Below are 23,442 nucleotides of genomic sequence, written 5' to 3' on the forward strand. Positions count from 1 at the left end.
CAGACAGCTCCAACCTTCCCTTGCTCAACTGGCAAAATTATAACTTACAACACCAATGTGTTCTGTTGCCAACCGGAATAATGGAGGTCATTCCTGTCTGATTGTTGATACAGTAAAATGATAAGGTTAATCCATTTTCAACAAACGGTACTATAGCTTTGTTATATTGAATTGTGAGGAATCCCTGAACACCGATAAACGCTCACTGTACTCTGCTTTACTCCTTGTCTGTTTACTTGTGTGGGACTGGCTGATTCCTCATATCTAATCCTAATTTTGGTTTTTGGTTGGCTCCCTGTTTCTTCTGCTTTATCCTCGACTGCATGCAGCCAGAACGGACTGTTTCCCAATGCCAAAAACCCAACCTTCACACTGTAATAGACATGCTGTTTCATCATAGCATAAGGAAATGTTCTTCTAAGGAATCGTAGCAGCTGCTTGTTGTGTGTCATCGCCTGCAGTCTCCTGTCAGGCCTTTGGTAAACTCTGATAATTATCTATTACGTCATCTCTTTTCGACAGAATTAAGCGCCTGTTAATCATTGGATGGCATGTTTCCTCACAGCACAAAGCAAAAACAGGGTCTCTTGGACTTGTGCCTTTAACAAAGCTCGAAAGAAAACGCTTTAGTTGCAGCTACTCTTTAGTAAGTTTTGTGTTTGTCACGTTAAAGGATTCCTACTGTTCAAATTGACCTTGTTCAATGTCCTGTTTTCATACACCCTCTCTTGTAATGTATGATCACATTTACTTCCCAAGAATTCACAAGTTCTACTAAACCATGAGGAGTACTTACGTTTCAACAATGTAATCATGTCATGAAATTAAAAACTGAAACAAGCTAGATGTAAATGAGTCTGATTCTTTAACATTATCAAACAAGAAATTGTATGAATATGACATTTTTTCATGCTCACACCCTAACTATTTAAACAGTTACTGTTTATGTTCAAAACAGAAGATTTAGAAAAAAACAAAAAGAGTTTAAAATAATGAAGATTGGACATGGACATGCAGTAAGTCAGTTGCTTTGGCTTGGAGCCCCTGACCAGCTTTGTTGTTGGAAAGCCGCTGAAGTGGGCCTGCCAAGACTTCTGCTGTAATATCACTGTCATAACACTGCTGGCTAAATGATCACAAAGGGGATTTCCAGTGTGGATGATTATTACCCTTAACAGGGCTTTTTTCAGAACTAAAGAGATCTGTCTAGTTTTTCCTCGTGCAGACTCATCACTCCAGAATTAAGCAGCTTTCTCCAACTTTAAAAACGATTACATTAGACTTTTGAAAGCAGATGCTTAACAACAGTAGGGTTCAAACATGGACTAAGTTAAAGAATAAAACTTGCAGGAAGCTCAGTAATAAGCAAAGGCAGAATTTCCCAGCTGTTTGGAGTCCACACACTTGCTTTCATCTCCTCTGTGCGAGTTGAACTTAAATCAGTCAGTCTTACTGATCCCTGACCCACAGTTAAGGACATAGAACCGAATCCTGTGAATAGCTCTGGCCGAGCTCCAGCCCTCTGAGCTTCTGCTATGTCACTTGATTGGATGAGCCGGACATGGGATGGTACAACGTAGGTTTAACTTGCATTATGAGGGTTAGGTTTTGCTTTCATTTTGAGTGCATGAAGGTTGGTGTTTCATGACAGCTTGACTCAGCAGGAAACTGAAAAGACGTGTTGGGAATATGAGGGCTCCTTGGTTGTGGAAGATAATAAGATGACGGTTAATAAGCTGGTTGGTGTTCAGGGAAAGGATCTCTTTATGGCTGGTAGGGGTCACTTTTTGCTTATTGTCCCTAATTTTCTCTTAATGCGAGTTTCATGTCATCTCTATCTGTCATCTTTCTGTTTCTAACCTCTCCTCGCTGTCGGTCTGACATAGGAGACCTGTTTGTCCTAACTTTCTGACATATGTAATAATTGAAGCTGCTTTTGTTGCTGCCTCTGATGCCTCCTTTTCATGACCTTTTGTGGCCGATAAAACAAGACAAGAGATAACACAATATTTAAATGATGAGTTATCATCAGAACATGTTTCTGGTATGAGTTGGAGTTGGTCAAAACCATCATAATGTCGATCATTTTATTTTAGTGAAACAATGTTAAATCCCTGTTTTAGATAAATGAGCAGATTGTAGCACTTGGTATAAATATGTTCAGTTTAAAGACTCCACAGCATCCTCGCGTCAGTTTTACTTTAAACTCATGTTTTCTTCTCCAGGCAATACCACTTGAACAGCAGCACTACCACCAATATTCCAGATATGCACATGGACATCTACTCTGGACTCCCTGACATGGACTTTCCCCACAGCTTCCCAAGGAGTGGAGATTTCCCCCAGGTTAGTTTCATGGTTTTTATTTGCAATGTGCAAATTGCAACTCGTCCAATGTTCATTATGAGAATTCAAACTTCTCTTACAACTTTCTGTCAGATAATCCGTCTTTGTGCTTCTCATAAAGAAGCTTTCCACCCACCTTTTTCATCTTGTCTTTCCTGCTCAGCTAGACTTACCTTTACTGTAAAACAACTTCACTAATATCTTATGTTGTCTAGACGACTGCAGCAGCACCTCCCCCCTCTCTCGTCAAGGCGTGTTATTAACAAGACGCTGTAATTTAGTGTTCCACCACACTTCAGCTCTGCACTTTTAGGAGCTGCTGTTGCCTCAGAATTTATTTCTTATCCTCAAGAATAAAAGAAAAAATATTGTATTTTTATTTTTTATATATTTGTGCCATGTTTTAGCAATTTCAGAAGGTTTTTCACATAACATTAAGCCTATACTATATACTATTAATAGTATATAGCATATACTTATAAGCCTGTAATATTGTTGATGGTTTTTTTTCTTTTTCTTTTTTTTTTTAACCTGTATGAGTGTGCATGTTATTGCCCTTAAACTGGGGTTTAACAGAAGAAGAAGAATTGTACAGAAAAGGCTAATGAACTGATGATGCCTCAATTTATGATTTGCTCCAGCATTCTAGATGGTTAAAATGGTGTTTTCTGTCCGGACACTTTGGTTTCCATCCAGTTAAGTCTTGACTGCAGGGATCTCAAATCCGGATCCTTAAGGTCAACTGTCCTGCTGGTTTTAGATGCTTTCCTGCTCCAACATGTGTGATTTTAATTAAAATGATCCATTTTAGCCATGCTTGTTGAAGGAGCGAGATATCTATAACCGTCCCAATTGCCAGCGTTTGAGATCCCTACTTTACAGTCTGAAGATAAGTGGACGAGAGGTCTGCAAGTCTCATGTTCTGATGGGAGAGTATGCCAAGCTTTCAGGGGTTTTCTTAGCTCCGCGAACATGAAAACTAAAGCGATCGGCCTGAGATAGGACAGCAGTGGCACAAGATAAGGCATCTCTTACCATGTAGATGCATGTCCAAAGAATAGAACGGAATTTGTCTGAACTTGCGGAACATTTTTCTATGTGTGCACGCTAAAGCCAAAGCAGCAGCTTTGGCTGAAGGGGGGAAACTTGAACAGGTCACCAGTGCATGATTCAGAGAAAGAAACAAAGAGACAGGCTGCAGTGAAATCCAAGCCTAAAACACCTCCTACATTGTTTTTGTTTGGTTGTTTATTTGTGTTTGGCTGTTTTTGTTTTTTTTTTTTGTTTTTTTGTTTTTGTTTTTTTTGTTTGTTTTTTTTTTTTGTTTTTTTTTTTTTGCCTTTTTAAAAAGTTGTTATAGTCCATATATTAAAATTTGTGATATTGTCTCAAACAAGCTCAGGTCACATGAACCTTCAGAGGGAAAAGCATGATAACAAATGCCAATACGTTTCATCTTAATGAGTAAAATTTACCATAATGCAACAATGTTATTGTTTAGCTTTCTATGTCAACCCTTACATATGGATTTGTGGATAATGAAATCTACAAAAAGAGCATGAACTGCCATAGTTAGGGCTTCAGTATTATGATTGGACTGGCTTAGAGACATTTGCAGGTAATAAGTTGTAATAAGAGGTCATCACAACAGTTGAAGGAAACAGGAGCATATGCAAATAATTTACAAGTATTCTCATGGTATTTATGTCCATGTGAGTGTGCTTGGGTGTGATGGTTCCCTAGTACAATAGCGTAACGTTATTTTAAGAACAAAAGCGCTCTAAGGTTTTCACATGGCAGACAATGATGTGTCACCTTCATCACATGTTTTGTAGACTTGACATGAATTAAATGATTAATGTGGGGTTTCCCTAGTTTTCCAAACCACTGTTTGTTGGCCTGCCTCGAGCTTTCTCCAGTGCAAGTCATTTTTTAACATTCGTGATTCTGTTATCTATGTTGTATCATTTTGACATATTAGGAAAGCAGCTGAGTGGTTTAACTTTGGTTTTCTGTGTCATTATTTGTGCATTCAAAAGCAGCAGGTTTAGTTTCATTGCTCCAGCAGTGTGAAGTGTCCCAGGGCCCGTGTGTGTTTGTGAAGGACACGTCTTGTGCTTGTATTAGGCTTTCTCAGCTGTTCCTGCTGGCTTTGGACACACCCGGTCATGTGAGAAAATGTAAGTCACCGGGTCATCATGACGAATCCTACCTCACCCTCAAACCCCCTTTTCTTCCATTTCATCCTGCTCCTTGTGCTGATCCTGCCACACATTTTTGCCCTCCACCCCATCCACATTTGGAAAGCAGGATGCCTTGTTATTTTTTCTGCTGCTGAACCGTGACAAAAGACATTCAGGGAAGAGTTGTTGATGAGATTGTTCAGTTTGTCAAGTGACTGCTATATTTTCTTCTTCCATTTCCCTGTTTCAGTTACTGCCTGAAAGTAATTAGGGAAATCGCCTCTGGTTTGCACAGTATACCGCAGTGTTTGGGTTTGTTTATGTTGTCCACCAGAACTCAATTGGAATATCCTCATATTGTAAGAAAACCCAGCATTGCAGCATGTGGCCAGGAAGTGTATCTGGGGATTGCTGCAAACTTTAAACAGAAGGTGAATGTTTACTTTGTACACAGATCAACAAGCTTCTCTCTGATACTTGATATCCCTCTTGAATTATCTATGATGTGTAAAACAAAAATGACTGATAGCTGAAATGGAAAAGTAGGCCACAGTCTCAGGCAGTTTAAAGTTAATGTGTCATTTGTTTGATTTGGACACTTAAGCTGCACTTTAATAGTATCACAGAATTCCCCCTTTTTTGACACAGTAAAAGTTTCCAACAGTTCCCAGTTACTGTTACAAATATTAACTAGTTATAACTAATGTTATAGATAACTGATTAACAGTCATCTACTTAAATCTTTATTATGTACAGGATCAATAAATCTGGCGAATTGCTTTATGAAATGACTTGGACTTCATCATAATCAGTGGTTCAATGTGTGTTTGTACAAGATTTCCTGGAAACTTCCCCACAAATAACGTGCACATAAAAACTTTACGTTTGACTTACTGAGCAAGCAAGACATTTATTTAAAATAAACATGAAGCATTTTCTGAACAGTGAAAACATTAACACATTTACATTTAGACTTAATTATATTAATTCTTCCATATAATGGAGTAAAGTAAAGTAGACAGGTTATTACATTAATTAATATGTTTTTAAAGGGAAAAAAAAAAGACAGTTATGATTTGAACCACATGTTTCCAGCAGAACTATAGACTTCTCCACATATGTGTGTGTTTATTTACCTGGGCAAACTTAAATGTGCTAATTTGTGGACCTGAAATATGGAAGTCTTTCTGCAGACAATTAAAAAAAAAAAGACAAGTTTAACTGGAAGATGTAAAAATGCTGAACTCATTCACTAACCATTCTGGCTAACCTCAAAGAATGAGCACCACCTTGCAAGCACACACATTAAGTCACCACTTTGTCTTCTGTACATTACACAGGCTGTTCGTACATGTGTTACTCAGACCATGGCACGTTGAGGCATATTTACTTCTCTACACACTCTTGTTCTGTGTCTTTGTGGTTCTTCTCCCTCTTACATACACAACCTCATGCACTGCACACTTCGAGGAAGAGTTCATTTGCATTCGCTCTACCCTTACAGCACTTTTCAGTTTTGTTTATCAAAAACTGAAAACCTTTGCTCTGCAGGATAGGTCATACAAGTAGCAATATGTCGAAAGCTTTCGAATCCATACAAACTGCACAATGCAGCTGCATGCAGATGCAGAATCAATAGAGATCTTTACCTAAAAAGATCAGGTATTTTTTCCACTTTTGTTTCTGTTGTACTTCTGACACAGTGGCAGTCAGCTAGAATCTGTGCAAAAACTTTAAAAAAAAAAAAAAAAAGTGAACGCAAGTCTCCCCCCAGCTTCTGGCTTTAGGCTTTGATGCAATGAGGTGAGTGTCTGTGGGTGTTACAGTACTCTGAAGAAGCTCTTTAATGATCCAGTCCTGCCCCATTGGCCTTCTTGCTCATCACACACACGAGGACACACATATGCACATTATTCAGAGGATTCCCACTCATACATTGATGACACAATGGACAGGCGCCACTCAGTCTCTGAGTCTGACTCCCCTTTCGCCCAGCAGAGATGGACATTACAGGACTCCGCTGTGCTAGTTTGATATCTTGTATTCCTGGAAGCCGGGTGATAAATCACATTATTTTTTTCTTTAATACCACAATCTTTTTATTTAAGAGACGTCTAACGTTGTTTTGTTTTTTGTTTTTTTTTCGATCCGTAACAACTGATAGCCTTGTCTTTGATCAGCATCTTGGATTTGTTGAAATAGCCCATTTACAATAAGATTCCCAGAATTTTCCTTCAAGTGTGTGCATGTTTTTCACAATCACGCCTGAGTTCCAGTGAGTAGGAATGACATTTTAGGATAAGGAATTTAACTGTAATTGTGTTTTGGCCTTTTGCTGTAAAAACTTTAAATAGCAGACTCGCATCTTGCACATGAACGGTTTTAGTTATATTTCTGAGTCGTTTGTAATACAATCATTTTGGGGTTTCTACTAGTTGGTTGTCAGTTCTACAGATGTGGAAGTCTAAGATAACACTTTGACAGGTGAATCGACATGTGCAGTCTGGTTTTATTTTTACAGGTGTTACACCTCCTCAATTATGCTCATCAGACAGCTTGTTTGCTTTCCACCAAGTAGCCTTTACACCTCTGAGCTGTAGACCCTGATAAATATTTGTATTAATTGTTACTCAAAACAGGAATAGAAGTCATTGAATTGAGCCTTTGAAGATAAATTTAAAAAAAAAAAAAAAAAAAAAGCAAAAGTAGAGGCAGCCCAGCATGGAGTCTCTAAATATAATAATCATTAAATAGAGGCCCAAGCCCATTAAACGTGGCGGTAAGCAGCCTTGTATGAGGACCGGCCAGGTCCAGAGCGCAGCACTGTTTACACTACAAATGCGGTTGAGTTACACCATGTACAGTAAAATGGGCCTGACTGCCAGTAACTCTAGTCACTTACCAACAAAAGCATCATTTCCTGAAAGCTCCTCCCCTCCTCCCTCCCTCCTCTCCCCACCCCTCCACTCCCTCCCCCTCATCTGCTCACTCACACACTCCAACCACCTCTTTGAGCTCAGAGGAACTAGTCCACAATCACTATGAGTAAGCCCTCTATGCAAATACCTGACTGTCCTGCTGAAGCAGGAAGAATGTTTTAGGCTTGCTTGTTGTCTCGTGTGTTTTAGAGGGGCAGCGGAGTTTGTGCAAGTGAGCTCGTTGCCCAGAGAGCCTACCTGTGGTTTACGCACACGTGTGTGCGTGGAAGCTAGCAACAGCACTGTGTTGGATGGAAGCCCACCAGCTGTGAGGCGTTTACTAGCACCGTAACTTCCTCATGGAAGAGGTTGCCGGATTGAAGGATTCAAGGTGAAGCAGGAGCTTATGCTTGTCTGTGTATTTTGACCCCCTCCCACCCCTTATTGCAGCGGTTGGACCCATGTCTCGCATGCAGATCTGGAATACTTTATTTTCTCAACTGGGACGACCGCTTCCCAAGGTATGGGCACTGTTCGCTTCTCTTCTTCTATGCCATGTGAACAAGACCGAGTCAAACGTGTTCATTCAGTCTGATTAGTGGAGTTCTTACTTTTTAATTTCATGCTCCAGGATTAAATACTGTGTGAACAGTTGAGACTTATCAGGCTGTTTTTATTGCTCTTCTTGTAAAACTTTTAGATAAGACTAGAAAAATATTGATCACTGATTGTATTTTTTTTCTTTTCAACTTCCTTGAATGAATTTTGATAATGCTTCCGTATAATCGCAATGCCAAGAGAAGCATAACTATGGTTTTCCTGTTATACATATAGTGTATAATGTATACATGTATAATGTTTGTGCAACTTGGCCAACCTTGGAATTGATCAATTATTATAACTTTATTAAATGTTTTGTTTACTAATTTGACCAAAGTTGGATTCCTCCACACAAACTGAGATATGTCTCTGACTAGGGATGTTTTTTTGAAGTGCAAAAAGAAGTTAAACTTCAGTACAAAAAGGTAGTTGTTAATTTAAGATTAAAAAAAGCTTTTAGCCTAATCTTTTTAATATAAACTTAATAAATGTAACCATAGTCTGTTTGCTGGAAAAATGAGGAGGAAGTCTTGAGCTAGTGAAAGTAGGCCTGTTAGCCAGCTTGTGAATTTGCTTCCTTGCCAGTGTGCCAGTCAATCATCCACTGCTCCATTGAGATCATCCTTCCCAGCCGGGAAATGATTGTCTGCCTCACTCCCTTCTGTATAATAGAAAGTGGTCTAACCTGATACCTTGTCTAGAGAGATGGCTCTTATGTTAGTGTTTTGAGAGACTGTTAAAACCTGCCATTGGTCTGTTGTGCTGTAATCAGTATTTTTTCTTTTTACCTGAATAATTTGCAGATCTACACAGGGTTGGTTATTTGGACATTTGCTTGTGTCAGTGTAATGACCTAAACCGGGACAAAGCTTTCTGAGCCCGTCTCCACAGATTTTTCAGACTATTTTCATCAGTACAGTTTTCAGTGTCAGTATTTCTTTACTTATAAATCAAACTTCAAATTACAGATTTAAAGTAGTTACAAACGTGGATGATATAATCGTCGTTTTGTTTTTTTATTTTCATATAGGTGCAAGCGATAAAAACCGTTGTCATCTGTCAGCGAACTAGCTTTGCTTATAGTAGTCATTCATCTTTATCATTCAGTCCCAAACCTTTCAAATTCATGATTAAAATTTTGGTGTAAAATTTAAAGTCTTCATGTCCAGTAAAGTTTAACTGAACAAAATCTGATTCTTCAACAAACACAGTTCAGGAAGTCAGAGCAACTTTATGTTTGGTTTCACGACCACTCGGTCTTAACACTATAAAAATAGGGAACCTGTCTGTAAAGGACATGGATAGAGTCTTTTGGTGGGTGCATATTGACAGTTTCCTGGTATTACATTTAACCTCAGACATGACCCACGGCGTGCAGCTTACGGGAAGTGAATGAACAATAATGGTGAGAATGAGTGAGAGCTTTGCGCACACGGGGTTTGGTGGGGGTCGGCGTGATAAAAGATAAAGGATGGGCGCAAGATGAGCCACATTTTCATTCTTTAAAGCAGAGCTTTAAGGTTTCCCACTTTAAATGTATTTGTTTGTTCATTTAAACTGGTTGTTTTTTTAATTTTGCATTGAGCATTTCAAACTTGGTTATTAGCATTTAAAGGTTTATTTGCTGAAGAACTCAAGGTCGCTTCAGGTGAAGGAAAAGTATTGTCAGGAAGGACGACAAAATTGGCTGAATGTGGCCTGAAATGAAGCAGAAAGTAACACAGAAGCTACCAGAAGGTGATGGAAAACAATCTATAAAAGGTCTTTGCTGTTAAGAGGCTGGTTATTTTTATCCTATAGTGTTGGCAACTTGAGAAATGCTATTTAAATGGCTGATGTAAACTGGCTGTATAGATGTGTGTGTGTGTGTGTGTGTGTGTGTGTGTGTGGGGGGGGGGGGGGGGGGAGGGGGGGGGGGGGGGGGGGGGGGGGAGGGGGGGGGGGGGTTGTTAGCCTCATTGGCCTCAGTGTTGACTCTGTCATGGACTGCCGGTCTGTCCAGGTTGTACCCACCTCTTGCCTGATCGGAGCTGAGATTTACTCCAGCCTGAGTGTGAAAAATGAATGAATAAAGTAATTAGTTTATCAGCAGTGCTTCTAATTTAATCCTTCATGTATTTCTACTGAAAAAAACACCCTATTCCTAACCAGCGCTGCTAAAGTGATCACTGTGTCGAACTCACAGTTCTCTGGTCCACTCTGGTGCATTTTCTCACCACTGTTTTCCCTCACAGTTTAAACATTTGTTACTTCTTGCTTAATGTAGAGCGAGGACCTTGCAAAATTAGAAGATAGTTTCTTTCCCTTAGGAGTTCATATTGACCAGATTTTTGCTCTCCTCAGATCCAGTTAGCTGTTAAAAGAAAGCAAAAATACCAGCTAAGGATTCACAATCAATTTCTTTTCTCTGCTGTTGGCTAAAGTGATATCCTGTTTTTACAGGGTATTACAGGCGGTCATAGAAGTAAATAAATAGCATTAAATTAAAATAAAACAGATGATGTGTTTTTTTTTTCCTCTTTTAGCTTCTCAGTGAGATGTCTGTTTGCTGACAGCTGTTGACCAGCATTACTTTGTCCTGAATAACTTGCAGGACAAAAACTTGGTAAGCATGTCTGACAGAAAACACAACCGTCAGCTGCTTGTAAAAGCACAAGTTCTCACATTTGCACTTGATGTTTGGCAAAGATCCTAATCAAATAACTTCCAGGCACTGAGCCTAACACTAAGTCACAGTGTGATAGTAGCCGTCTGACCACAGGTGTGTGAAAGTGTGGGTGTGCGGTGTGCTCACCTCAAAACAGAGGAAAGTTATCTGAGGTAAGAGGGGAAACTCAAACGTCTGATTTCTCCTGAATAGAACAAGTAAAATATCAGATTGATATAAAGCAATGGGAACATTTTTCCATTTCATCGTCACAAACTCATATTGCCACGTATAAATTGATGTTTTCAGTTGCTATCTATGTTGCAAGTGACTGCTGGAAACAGCAGAGATCACGTCTGTTGCAAGTGTTGCGTGCTAAGCTGTGTTGAAGTTCGACGTGACTGAGACATTATCTTGCGTCAGCACTCCTCTCAGATCCACCTCTCTCCTGACTGGAGATGCACATGCACTTAGCGACTCACATGAAATGCATGAACACATGCTTGTTCACACCAAATGATTCTGTGAATTAACATGTTTTGAGTTTCTAATGTTTTTTTCTCTGAATTCACAAACCTATCAGAAGCTTGTAGGGAATCTTAAAAAAAACCCAAAATTCTCGATGCAAAGTGCTTACAACAAATTTGAACTAATGTTAAACAAAACTTGTCATTGCATTTCTTGTGAAAGCATGCTTATTGCACACCGGACAGTTCTTACTTTTGCAGGTTTGAACTGTCGAGACACGGCTCTGTGAGTGCCAGCTCATCCTCCTGGTACCCATCTGTGGGCGACTTCCTGTTTGCACAGTGCAAATCAGCAGCAGATGATATTTTTCTGGCTACTTTCCTGGCTCTTTTTTCAGTTATTTTCTATCTATCAGCTTTCACTGCTTGTCAGTGAAACAGGGGGAGTGACGGTGTTCTCCTGTTAGATCAGTCACATGGCAGGTTCCTGTACTTTGAAGAGACTTGTTGGTTTGTAGGAGTAAGTCTGTTAGCTTTAGACTCTCCTTTATCCACAGCTGAAACTGCTTCTCTTTGAAGCTGCTTGGACTTTCAGCTGCAAGCTGGGATACTTGACATGACATCCTTTTATTTTGTGGAACATGTGAAAACACTGGAAAATTCCAAGGAGGCTTGCAAACAGCAAGCTGTCCCTGGTTTGCTTTATTCAGACTTGGCACAACATGAAGGCTGGTCTTTCAGGAGGTTGTTGAACTGGGTATACTACTTTGATGGGCCCAGTATAGCCAGTCTGGGACAGCCCACACTAGACTAAGTATGAGCCAGACAAAAACACAATCATTTTAACCTTTAAACTTTAATAACAAAAGACAAAAGAGAATACAATAAAGTCTTATTACTCATAATTCCTCAGAACTGCCTTCAAACATGAATTTTGCAAGCAGGGAAACAGAATCAGACTGTTTTACTTCTAATTTCATTACACACATTATTAGAATATATGGTTCAAGGACAGTTTTTTTGTTTGTTTTTTTTATTGCAAGGCTCTCTTGGAGCTCCCTGTGATCTGTTCAGTGACTTTCTGCTGCCAGTGACCAACATCTAAGTGTCACAATGTATTTTCTGTGCTTGGGTGTTATGTGACTAAAATTGTTTTATGTTTAAATAGATGGAAACCGTCCATGTGTACTGGAACGACCTGACAGATCCTGATGTCCACAAGACATTTGGCATCTAAACTGTGTTACATCAGATGAATTTCGCGCTGAAATCAGAAATCGTGTCAGCGGCCAGTAAACCAAAAGCAGCTGGTTTTCAGGAAACAAAGCAAAGAACCCTTTCAGGGTGTGATTTATGTCTGAGAAATGAGAAGCCCTGAGCTGTGCCATGAGAGTCGCAGCTTGGCAGATATGTCAGAGACGTGGGGCATGCAGACAGCTTGGCATAACACAAATCCAGACAGAAAGACTGACACCAGCTTTGGCTTTTCTGTTCCTGGCCCCAGTTCCACATCATGAGAAGCCACACAGACACACACATCAATCAGGTTCAGCTTCTAGCATGGACAAGGTGAAGAGCTGACCCCTGAGAGGGAAGAGCTGCAGTAAAGGTTGTTTCAGTCAGCTGATGGCAGGTGTGGGTGGTTTCATATCTGCATGTCCCACCACCCTCCCTGTGCACACTCTGCACACACGGACACAGCATAGAAACTACTTATTGACAGGGCCGTGCTTCATTTCACTGTCATTTTGAGCCGCCTACATCACAAACAAGATTGCTGGCATTTTATTGTTGCGTCTACAAATGTCAACCTCATGATTGTCCCATGACTCACACAGCTTTGCTTTCAGCTCTTGCTGTCTTTTCATCCAAATTTAAAAGCAGGATTTTTTTTTTAAAGTCTTTTGAGATAATGACAGAGAAACGACAGAGTCATGGTTGCTTTGTTGTTCTGAAAGTTTCCTGAACACTGTAGTGACTTCAGATTTCTGCGTGACATTCCCACCTCACTCTGATGCATAAAGATATTCTTATTTTAATTACCTACCTGTCGCTAAAGTGTTGAGTTTGATAGATTGCCTTCCTGTGGTAGAATTTTGTGGGGAAAAGCAAAACTAAAGAGATGCTGAGAGGGCACGGAGAAGGGAAGGCTGGGGTGGGAAACATGGGGGATTGAGCTTTAGAGACTGGGAGTGAATAATAATAACAGTGTCAAGAGATGACATAAATATACGGCTGGGCTGGCGAGGTCATTCGAGGTGTCACTTTGTTTGTGTACAAGAATGGGTGTGCAGGGTAAGTAGGAGGCCAGGGTGGCTTGTTTGCTGGCCTTGGAAAAGCAGCCAAGCTGGCAGTGTGTAGGAGGGGGAAGCCCTGGGCCTGGCCTGGCGGGGGCCTCAGATTTTAGCCACACTTTAAGCAGGTTATTGAGTTGAACAGGATGTGGCTCAAGACTTTAAACAGCAGCTCTTACCTAAAGTTTCTACTTCTTACAGGAGACACTTGTAGCAGGGATTTAAGCTAAAGGAAGGATGAGGAGATCATTTTCAAGGCATACATAAATCTTTATATATCTGAGTTTTTATGTGATGTGATAAGTAAATGTTCCAGTTTTTCTCGTGTTTTTCTTTAACAGGCTCGAGGCGCGTTAACAAAGGGGCTTATGAAAAGGAAACCGGTTTGTAAAACTCACTAAGAGATATAACGGCTACATGTCCTTGTATGGTGGTGCCCAGGTTTATCAAAGAGCCTGTGTCATATCCAGGATCAGTGCCGTCATTGTATCAGAAACAGCTGTTCCTCATTTCCTCCATGGCAACCGTCGACGGGAGCATGAGTACTTCTTCCTACAGTTTTGTGTTTGTTCATGTGAATTTTTGTAGGAGAAGGATGTGTGTGCAAGAGTTAAGAGTCATTATCCATCACACAAGTTTTAACAGTGTTGATGAGTCTTAGTTTTGTTTTGTAATTTATGTTTTGAAGTCCATCTTTCCATTTCGGATTCTCAGACGTGATAAGTGCACCATCAGCCCAAAGCCGCCCAGTAAAAACTCTGCAGCTTTGCACGCATCTTGGGAGCTGCAGCTTATTGTAACTCTTTTATTTTTTCTCCCCCTGCTGCCTACATTAATCATCAGCTGGCAGACAACTGTCATTATCCAGACTCTCAAACACAATTTTCTGCTTCTGTGGATACATGATGTTCAGTATTTGCATGTGCGTGTCGAATCTCTTCACGCTGTGAGGACAAAATTGTTCAGGTTGGTCCACATCGCAAACAAGCGGTCAGAAGAAAGGGAATAAGAGGAAGATACAGAATTAAGAGGAGAAGAGAGAATGAAGTGAAAGAAGAACAAGTGGAGAAGTGACAGGGGGGGGAAAAAGTCCCTTTTTCATGCTCTTCCATGCACATAAAAAGCTCTGATTTTTTTCCCAAATTAAACTACAAAACAACAACGCCTTCAAGCAGATTTAAAACCCTGAAAATAGCAGGAAAAGAAACACATTTGCACATATTTTAAAAAATGTCATCTGTTTCCCAGCAAGAAAAAACTGAACAAGACACAGGCAGGATTAATAATATGAGTGTGAGGCTGTGGGTTGTGGAAGGAGCCAGATTAGCATCAGAGCAGTTGGAATTCAAGCCTTATCTCTGCTTGGCAGGACCCTCTCATAGGAGCAGTAGATGAAATAGCCCTGGGTACGGGCCCGAAGCGGGAAAAACACTGCTGCCTCTGTTACGCCTGGCTTAACAACTCGATTAGCATGGTGCTGAGGTTCGACGTGTCTTGGTTAGCACCAACAAAACTCCTGCAGTTCTCTGTTCTGTCTGTGTTTCGCTTTGGTTGTCCTAATAACAGCTTTTGCTTAAACTGACTCATTATGATGCAACATATTGAAATATTCCAGATTTTAACATGCATTTTATTTGCACCTTAATGTTGACTGCCATGTAAAAGAAAAGAACCAGAATTTGTTTTTGGTTCTGTTGGATCACCTCTATTTTGGCTGCTATTTTATGAAAGATTTAGCAGTATACCCCGACTGCTGTCTTGTTCTCTCTTTTCCATGGTGAAAAACATGTGTGTGCTTATCTGCATGTTTCCGCAATTATGCTTCCATGGAATGATGCCTGCTGGTGACACGGTGTCCCTTTTCCAGGCCCTGCTTACTCATCCATCCTCACTCAGAGGTGCCAAAGAGAGAGTGCTGGGCAAAGGATGACATATGCAGATGGCTGATAATAAACAAACAAAATTAAAGAAGCAAAGGTGGAAGGTAGCAGGCTGTATGCGTCACTCTCCATCAGCCCCTCTGTAATTCCACAGAAGCCGGTTGTTACACTTTGTTATCTGCAGGACAACTTTGTAGAGGTTTCCTGCGGCACGCGTGCCTGATCTTGCCCTCAACAAGTTCACAAACATGGAGAGAAAACAAAAGAGAGTTGTAGTGACATAGTTGAAGAGCAAGTTGTATTCATAGAATTCCCAGAAAAGATGAACATAAGCTGTTTGCAGCACCCTTAAAAAAAGCTTTTTACTGCATACTGCAATACGCAACCATCCAAATGTTGCCATAATTGTATCTATAAAGCCAGAGAGCAAAATAAGATGACATACCAGCTGTTTATTATCCTCACAGTGTCCCCTTTCTCAAATGGTGTCATGGTGTTGACTCCAAGTCTCATTCTGTCACGCAAGTGAAACATTTCCAGTTAAACTGTGAATAATGGCGAACAGGCAGCTCGTCTCCTCAGCATTAATCAGTAGCAGCATATTGCTAAGACTCAGTCAGTGTCACAGCTCATTTTTTATCTCTCTTCCTAGACATGTAGTGCTTGTTTGCTCTATAATAGTCCTCTTTAGTAACAGAAATGTATCGTGCTCACTTGTAGCTTTCTAGTATTATTGTCTGAAAAAAAGTGTAACTGTGGAAACAACCTTTTTTTTTTTTTTTTTTTTTTTTTGATGCCAGCTCGCTTCATTTAACAAAATAACTGTGAACAAGTTCATTGGAAGCTCATCAATAAACACTATTTGTTTGCACATTTGTAAACCTTTGTTGTATATGAGTAAACATGAGCCTGAACAACTTTGCTCAGGCTTTCTGGCTATGTAAACTTATTCCTGCTGGTAAATCTGTTATGAATTAATTCCTCCTAATATGTGGAGGAGACATGCTGACTTGGACTGTAATGAGTGCCAAGGTTCCTGTCGTTTTATCTAGTCTTAAAGCTTCAGCCTGCTAGCTGCTAAAACCAACTGGGCCACCCTGATCAAAACATTTCTCATCACATATAGTGTGATAACATTAAACAATTTGGTCTTAAGAGTCCAGATTCTTATTACACCTCTGACGTCTTAAACAGTGGTCAAGCCACGATGAGTGTTTTGTCTAGCAGAGACGATCTGCTCATTTAAAAATATATCAATCAAAGCAGTTCAAATCTTTCCTGCAGTTCTTGTCGAGGTGCAGATCATCCTCATTGTCTGTGGGGTTTATTTTCCTCACTGCAAACTTCCAGTAATTTCAAAGCAACTTTTTTTTACACAGTGTTCTCTGTTTTATTTATATTTTCTTTCTGATGAAATTTTATATGAGATTGCAGGAGGTGATGTGTAGCTGCCTGATCACTCCCCGGGGCCCAATAATCTCAGCAGTATGCTGTCGTATGTGATTGGTCGTCCTTGTTCAATCTGTTTAGAGGGCATGCATGCATGAGAGTGTGCAGAAAATCCTACATGAACATTTTCGTTGTGCGTGTGGTGCCACTTCATTTCATAATCACTTTTTATTTAGGAGCTTTTGCATTCTGAACATAAAATACAAACATGAGACTTTTTTATCAGCTCACTGTCTGTGTAATGTAATTGTGTTTTTTAACACGCTGCTAACATATAATTAGCTAGTTAGACTCTTTAGACAGTATTCCAGGCTACTTCACGGTTCTCTGGAGGGTGGATCTGGAACGTGGGGGTGTGGGAATCTCCACATATGGTTCAGCGTACAGAAATACACACACATACAGTCACTTTCACAGACCATACACACCCACACAATAAAATGAATTTCCAAAAACAGCTTCAGCTCTATTTAGTTTGCCGTTGTCTACTGTGTCTGACCCCCCCCCCCCCCCCCCCCCCCCAAATCACTCAACCCTTATCCCCCCCCACATCCATGTTTGTAAGTCCCTGGGGGCCCAGGGGTGCCTGTGAGAGGCTGCTTAAAGGATATGGCATGCTAATGGCTTGGAAAAGGATATGAATAGAGGGGCGACTGGAAGGCAGCCATAGCTGAAATGACACACACACAGTCTTATTTTGACTGCGTCTTGCTTTGTATTTCATATGCTCATTCTCACACATCTGTCTGTGATTAGAGCTTTATTTGGGCTCCTTGTGTTACTCCAAAAAGAGCACAATATTGGTTGGAAACTAGAATGAATGTGCCACATTTATTGTCATGGTTTCACTACAACGCACGCTCATTTCACAGTGTTTTATTTTGCGGGTTACACACATATCTGACGTCTGAAAGAAGATGCACAATCAAGGATTTCTGGTCTTTATTTGAACACGCTCTGGACTCAGTTCTGTCCATTTGATTTGACATCAGGATTCTGCTTCTGCAGCTTGCACAGTTTGTTACAAGCTGGAGTTAAGGCATCTTCTCTGTCTCTGTCTCTTGTCTTCAGGATTTGTCTTACATCGATGACCCCTCCAGAAACTCTCTGTTCTCCTCGCCGGCTGACTCGCTGTCAGAGTATGCTGATACCCAGTCCTTCATCAGCACAGACAACTTGGACACAGTGCCCACGCTCTGGGATATCAACACTAGTAACACCATCACACCAGCACAGAGCAGCTTAGAGGTCAGTAGCGAGCACTCACACACACACACACACACACACACACACACACACACACACACACACACACACACACACACACACACACGTCATTGACTTTAACAGCTATTATATACTAGTGAGTTATTTAAATCAGTACATGGATGTCTGTGCTTTAAAATCCAAATGACAAATAGTGATCAAATTGCCCTTCTTGCCCTGTAAACATTACGGCTTTAACTCTGATGATGTAGCCGATCTCATGCTTATTCTAATTAATCTTATTGTTTGCACCAATGCTTCTGTTTAATTTATACTAGAGCTATCACCTTACTTTTATTAATATTTAAGCTGATCTTAGATGGATTTGGCGATCATTTGTTGTACAAGTTACTGTTTTCCCCTCGTTTTCCCCATCTAATACATAAAGGTAAAGATGAGTTACCTTGGTACCATCGCAACACTAGCTGTTATTTGCTCCACACCTTCATCCTGCTGTGAGCAAATGAGCAGTATACCGTCACAAAGAATGAATAAAATATCCAGGATGTAGATTTGGATCAACGTCACATTAACAAGCAAACAAAACAAGCGTACCGAAACATCGCCTCGTTTGCAGATTTATTATTTAGACCATGAGACAATAATGCAACTTTAGGTCTCTCTCCTGTTTCTCTACTCACATCGCTGTTGAGCACTCGCTGCATGGGATGGATCCAAGCGGATCTTTTTGATAATGATCAAGTATATTTATTTTTCCTGAAAGCTTTTTATGTTTTCCTTTTCATTCTGCCCTCATTTCATCCATTATGTTTCCCAGACGCACAGCTTTATCTGCTGCTGCTGCTGCTGCTGCTGCTGCTGGCTTTTCACCGCCAGAAGACAAATTACATTTGTTTGATTGCTGCTCTATAAGACATCTATGAAGTGCCCCCACACACACACACACACACACACACACACACACACACACACACACACACACACACATCTAAAGACAAATTGACACAGAGATTGCTCAAGAGTTTTGTTTTTTTCTCTCTCTTTTTTATAATTTATTTATTTATTTTTGGTTTGTTTGCTTCATTTCTCTAATGCATTTGGCCCTGTGTTTATTTGAGTTTGTTTTTTCTTCATTTTATATTTTGTTGACAGCAGAATGGCACCAGCAGGTTTCAAGGCTTGGCCAGTTTGGATGATATAACCGCTATTATCAGCACTCCACCTTTAGGAGGACTCCAGGTAGCCCACTCTGACCTCTCCAACCTGATTTTAAATTAAACCAAACTCTCAAACCAAATCCATCATAAATCCTTTATTATACATCACAAATACTCTGTTTAAATATTTTTTACACAGAAATGTAATGTGTCATATTTTAGCATTATGACCCTGCAGTACATGAAATTACTGAATTATTCTTCAATGTGCTGAAAACAGATCCTGTATTTCCACTTTTTCAGATAACAATAACCTGAAAAGACTAATAAGTATAAGACTCCCAGTTCAAGCTGTTAGCTAGATGAATTACATTGCTAAAGTTGCTTTGGTGTTTCCAGGCTCAGCCAGCCCAGCCGCCACCAGAAGAGGAAGAAGATGCTGAGGAGGAGGAGTCGGAGGAGCTCGGACATGTTGACACATATGCCGAGTACAAACCCTCCAAATGTATGCTACCAAACAGAACGTTAACCCCAACTTTTGCATTATTTCATCGGCTGTTTTCCTTCCCATCATTTGCGTTTTAATGTCAACTTTTCTTTTTTCTTCTCTTTAGCCACTATAGGAATTTGTCATCCAGACATAGTGGTGGAAACTAATACGTTATCCAGCGTCCCTCCGCCTGACATCACATACACTCTATCTATCCATGAATCAACTATTAACAGCGGCATGCTGTCCGCTCTGCAGCTAGAAGCCATCATCTATGCCTGCCAGGTACAGAGGAGCACGCAAAAACAGAAAGAATTCATTCATTTTTGGAAGTCCCCGTGATTAATGCTGTGATTGTGTGACCATTGTTCATGCATTTGCTTCAGCAACACGAGGTGATTCTTCAGAACAACCAGAGGGCGGGCTTCTTGATCGGAGATGGCGCAGGCGTTGGAAAGGGGCGCACTGTGGCAGGAATCATCTTAGAGAATTACCTTAAGGGGAGGAAGAAATCACTGTGGTAAGAATGAATTGCTCCTCCAGGAAGCATCAAATGTCTAGTCAGAAACATATTGTAGGCCTGATTTTACATGCAAGCACTTGTTTGTACAAATTTGTTTGACGTCCCCGTTCCCACACTCAGGTTCAGCATATCCAATGACCTGAAATTTGATGCAGAGAGAGATCTCAAAGACATAAATGCATCAAATATTCCTGTGCATGCCTTAAACAAGGTGAGTTTGAGGGAATTGCTGCTAATGAGCCTGTTTCTTGGCCACATCAGAAGAGAAGATAAAACAAAGCTTGCTTTTTGTATGTTTTCCATGTGATGGTAGATAAAGTATGGAGACACAGCTACCTCAGAAGGAGTCCTGTTTGCAACTTATTCAGCGCTGATTGGAGAGAGCCAGGCAGGAGGGCAGCACCGGACGAGAATTAAGCAAATCCTGGACTGGTGCAAACCAGACTTTGATGGAGTTGTATCCTTTCATTTTAATCCTCAAACCAGCAATTGGTGTCCTGCTCTCTGTGTTGTCCTGCACTGATCTAATTTAGCTAACATCCAGCAGTGTTTTAGCATTTGTTTTTCACCCTTGACCCCTCACCACTACAGATCATTTTTGATGAATGCCACAAAGCCAAGAATGCCACATCTACAAAGATGGGGAAGGCAGTGCTGGACCTGCAGAGCAAGCTGCCACGGGCCAGAGTGGTGTATGCCAGTGCCACAGGTAGACTGACATTAGGGGTGGGAAACCCAATATCGGGAATAATATTATACAATTTTAAAATAGATTTTTTCTTTTTGTTAAAAAATCAATTTTCTTTTTCAAATAAATAAAAAATGATCCACTAAAAAATGTTTGTCATTTTTATTGTTTTTATTGATCTTTTTATTTGTGTTCTTGGCCATTCTAGCAGCAGATGGTCTGGATTCTATGTGTTTTTTCCTAATTGAAATTAAGAAAAATGACGAGTAAAAAAAAGTTTTGTACATCTTTTTTTAGTTTACAAAAATCAGCAATATCAAAGAATCGTGAGAATAGTAATTTGAATTGAATCGGCATCAAAAAATCGGAATCAAATTGAATCGGGACGAAAGAATATTTTCACAGCCCTAACTAACATGCATGTAAACATGCTCCAAGAAGAGTACAGTACACAGCAGATGACTTAAAATTTACATTTCTGTCATCTCTTCCAGGTGCCTCTGAGCCAAAGAACATGATCTATATGAGCCGCCTGGGAATATGGGGAGAGGGCACACCCTTCAGAGCCTTCGATGACTTCCTACACGCCATTGAGAAAAGGTGAGGTCCATCTTTGGTGATCACCTCATCAAATTGTGAAATTTCTCCCAGCCAGTTTGTAGTGATAGCTGGTAGACCAATGACTGCATTTGGTGCATAATTAATATGCTGTTCACACACAGAGGTGTTGGGGCCATGGAGATTGTTGCCATGGACATGAAAGTGAGCGGGATGTATATTGCCAGGCAGCTGAGCTTCTCAGGGGTGTCTTTCCGCATTGAGGAGATTGGACTGGACAGTGATTTCAAGCATGTCTATAATGAAGCTGCCAAACTGGTGAGTTTTATACGTCCTATGAAAGGGAACTACTAGTTCCCTCTGTTAACATTTATCTATTTTCGGTTTGAATGAGCAATTAACACCTGAAATCTTTTGCCTAGTGGGCGGAGGCTTTGAAAGTCTTCATGCACGCGGCTAACGAGCTGGGCCTGAGCAGCAGGAAGTCTCTGTGGGGGCAGTTCTGGTCTTCACACCAACGCTTCTTCAAATATCTCTGCATCGCTGCCAAGGTCCGCTGCCTGGTGGAGCTGGCCAAGAAAGAGCTGGAGGCTGGAAAGGTCAGCACCCTCAAACACCACTGTGTCTAATCTACACATCATTATGAAAGATATCCAAGCGTGTAGTGAAACTGTTGGGGAGGTTAGCGCAAGTTCATGTTAGTTGGCAAAAATAGCCATCGAAAGGTTTATAAAATTGAAAGTCATGATCCAGAGATGAGTCCTTATTTAAAGTTTCTGCAGGTCACTGAGTGGATGCGCTGGATTGTTGATGTGTATTTGCTTTACCGTAGTGCATCATTATCGGGCTGCAGTCCACTGGAGAATCACGCACCAGAGAAGTCCTGGATGAGAATGACGGGCATCTTGACAGATTCGTTTCTGCAGCAGAGTGAGTGAACATGAAGATTTAGTCAGTCAGGTAGTTGCTTTCAAGTTGACTGAAAACAGGAATGTTTTGATAGATTCTTTAGGAATACCTCTCTGATACTTTTGACTCCGTGTGGCAGAGTGATCGAAGGCTTGCTAGAGATAATTGTCTCTGGGTTCCTTCCATTTCATTTACATCCATTAAACTGGAAAATAAAAAGCCAATTTCAAAAGTCTTTACCACGTGCATTACATACAATAAGCCGTGCAGCTCAAGCTTATCCCCCACTCGAATCAGGCAACCTCTTTGTAAGTAACAGCTACTTAATCAACAAATGACTCATTCATGAAAAAGGAAAAAAAAAAGGAAGTGCTAACTGCCCTGAACTTGGATAACCCTCAGCTTCTTGCAGCGGCAGACATGTCTGAGAGTCTGATTAAATTAAATGAAATCACACTGCAACATGCTCATCTGCCTGTCAACACCTGACAACTATAATGTGGCCAAATCAGGAATGCACTCTGTGTCTAACTGCCCCAACTGCCTTGTGTTGCCTTGATTGCTTTGATGTCAACGTTTCCTTCTCTCTCTCCGTTTTCTTCCCTCTAGAGGTGTATTCCAGTCCCTTGTAATGAAGCATTTCCCTTCAGAGAAACAGAGGAGAGAGAAAGCACCGGGGAATAAGAGGAGACGTAAGTGAGGAGGCTGCACATGGTGCTCTATTGCCGCCCCCCCCCCCCCCCCCCCCATAATCTATAAAGCTGCAGGAATTGTGTTTATTTTACTGCATTGTCATGTCTTTTTAACCAATCAGGGAAGCCCAGAGGTCGCCAAACTAAGGTGCCCAAGCACACAGTGGACAGCGGTGGCGTGATCAACATCACTGATGACAGCAGCACCGACTCCGACGGCATGGACACAGACTCCAACTCCTCACCAGACTCCCTTCTCGACAATGACGATGTCATCTTTGTGAACCACACTAGCCTGCAGTCAGGTGTGTATTTTCATCTCCATGGTCGACACTGTGTCCTCACACACATTTTTGTTTTCAGGACTTGGTGTGCAAAGGGTTGCATGGTTAATGTGCTCCTCTACTTCGTATT

General features: G+C 40.8%; 1 protein-coding gene across 1 annotated transcript in view; it reads left to right on the forward strand.

The window, feature by feature from the left end:
• sbno2b (strawberry notch homolog 2b) overlaps nt 1–23,442 on the forward strand; it is a 56,049-nt gene that overhangs the window by 23,456 nt on the left and 9,151 nt on the right. Inside the window, exons 4-18 of the mRNA XM_079244493.1 lie at nt 2,226–2,346; nt 17,856–18,032; nt 19,164–19,250; nt 19,568–19,673; nt 19,783–19,943; nt 20,045–20,178; nt 20,302–20,392; nt 20,495–20,638; nt 20,773–20,890; nt 21,364–21,469; nt 21,592–21,745; nt 21,850–22,026; nt 22,260–22,357; nt 22,946–23,028; nt 23,151–23,333. Coding sequence (XP_079100619.1) covers nt 2,226–2,346; nt 17,856–18,032; nt 19,164–19,250; nt 19,568–19,673; nt 19,783–19,943; nt 20,045–20,178; nt 20,302–20,392; nt 20,495–20,638; nt 20,773–20,890; nt 21,364–21,469; nt 21,592–21,745; nt 21,850–22,026; nt 22,260–22,357; nt 22,946–23,028; nt 23,151–23,333 — 1,940 coding nt within the window. The remainder of the gene's footprint in view (nt 1–2,225; nt 2,347–17,855; nt 18,033–19,163; nt 19,251–19,567; nt 19,674–19,782; nt 19,944–20,044; nt 20,179–20,301; nt 20,393–20,494; nt 20,639–20,772; nt 20,891–21,363; nt 21,470–21,591; nt 21,746–21,849; nt 22,027–22,259; nt 22,358–22,945; nt 23,029–23,150; nt 23,334–23,442) is intronic.

Source organism: Telmatherina bonti, assembly GCF_933228915.1.
Source record: "Telmatherina bonti genome assembly, chromosome: 8".
Lineage (NCBI taxonomy): Eukaryota > Metazoa > Chordata > Actinopteri > Atheriniformes > Telmatherinidae > Telmatherina > Telmatherina bonti.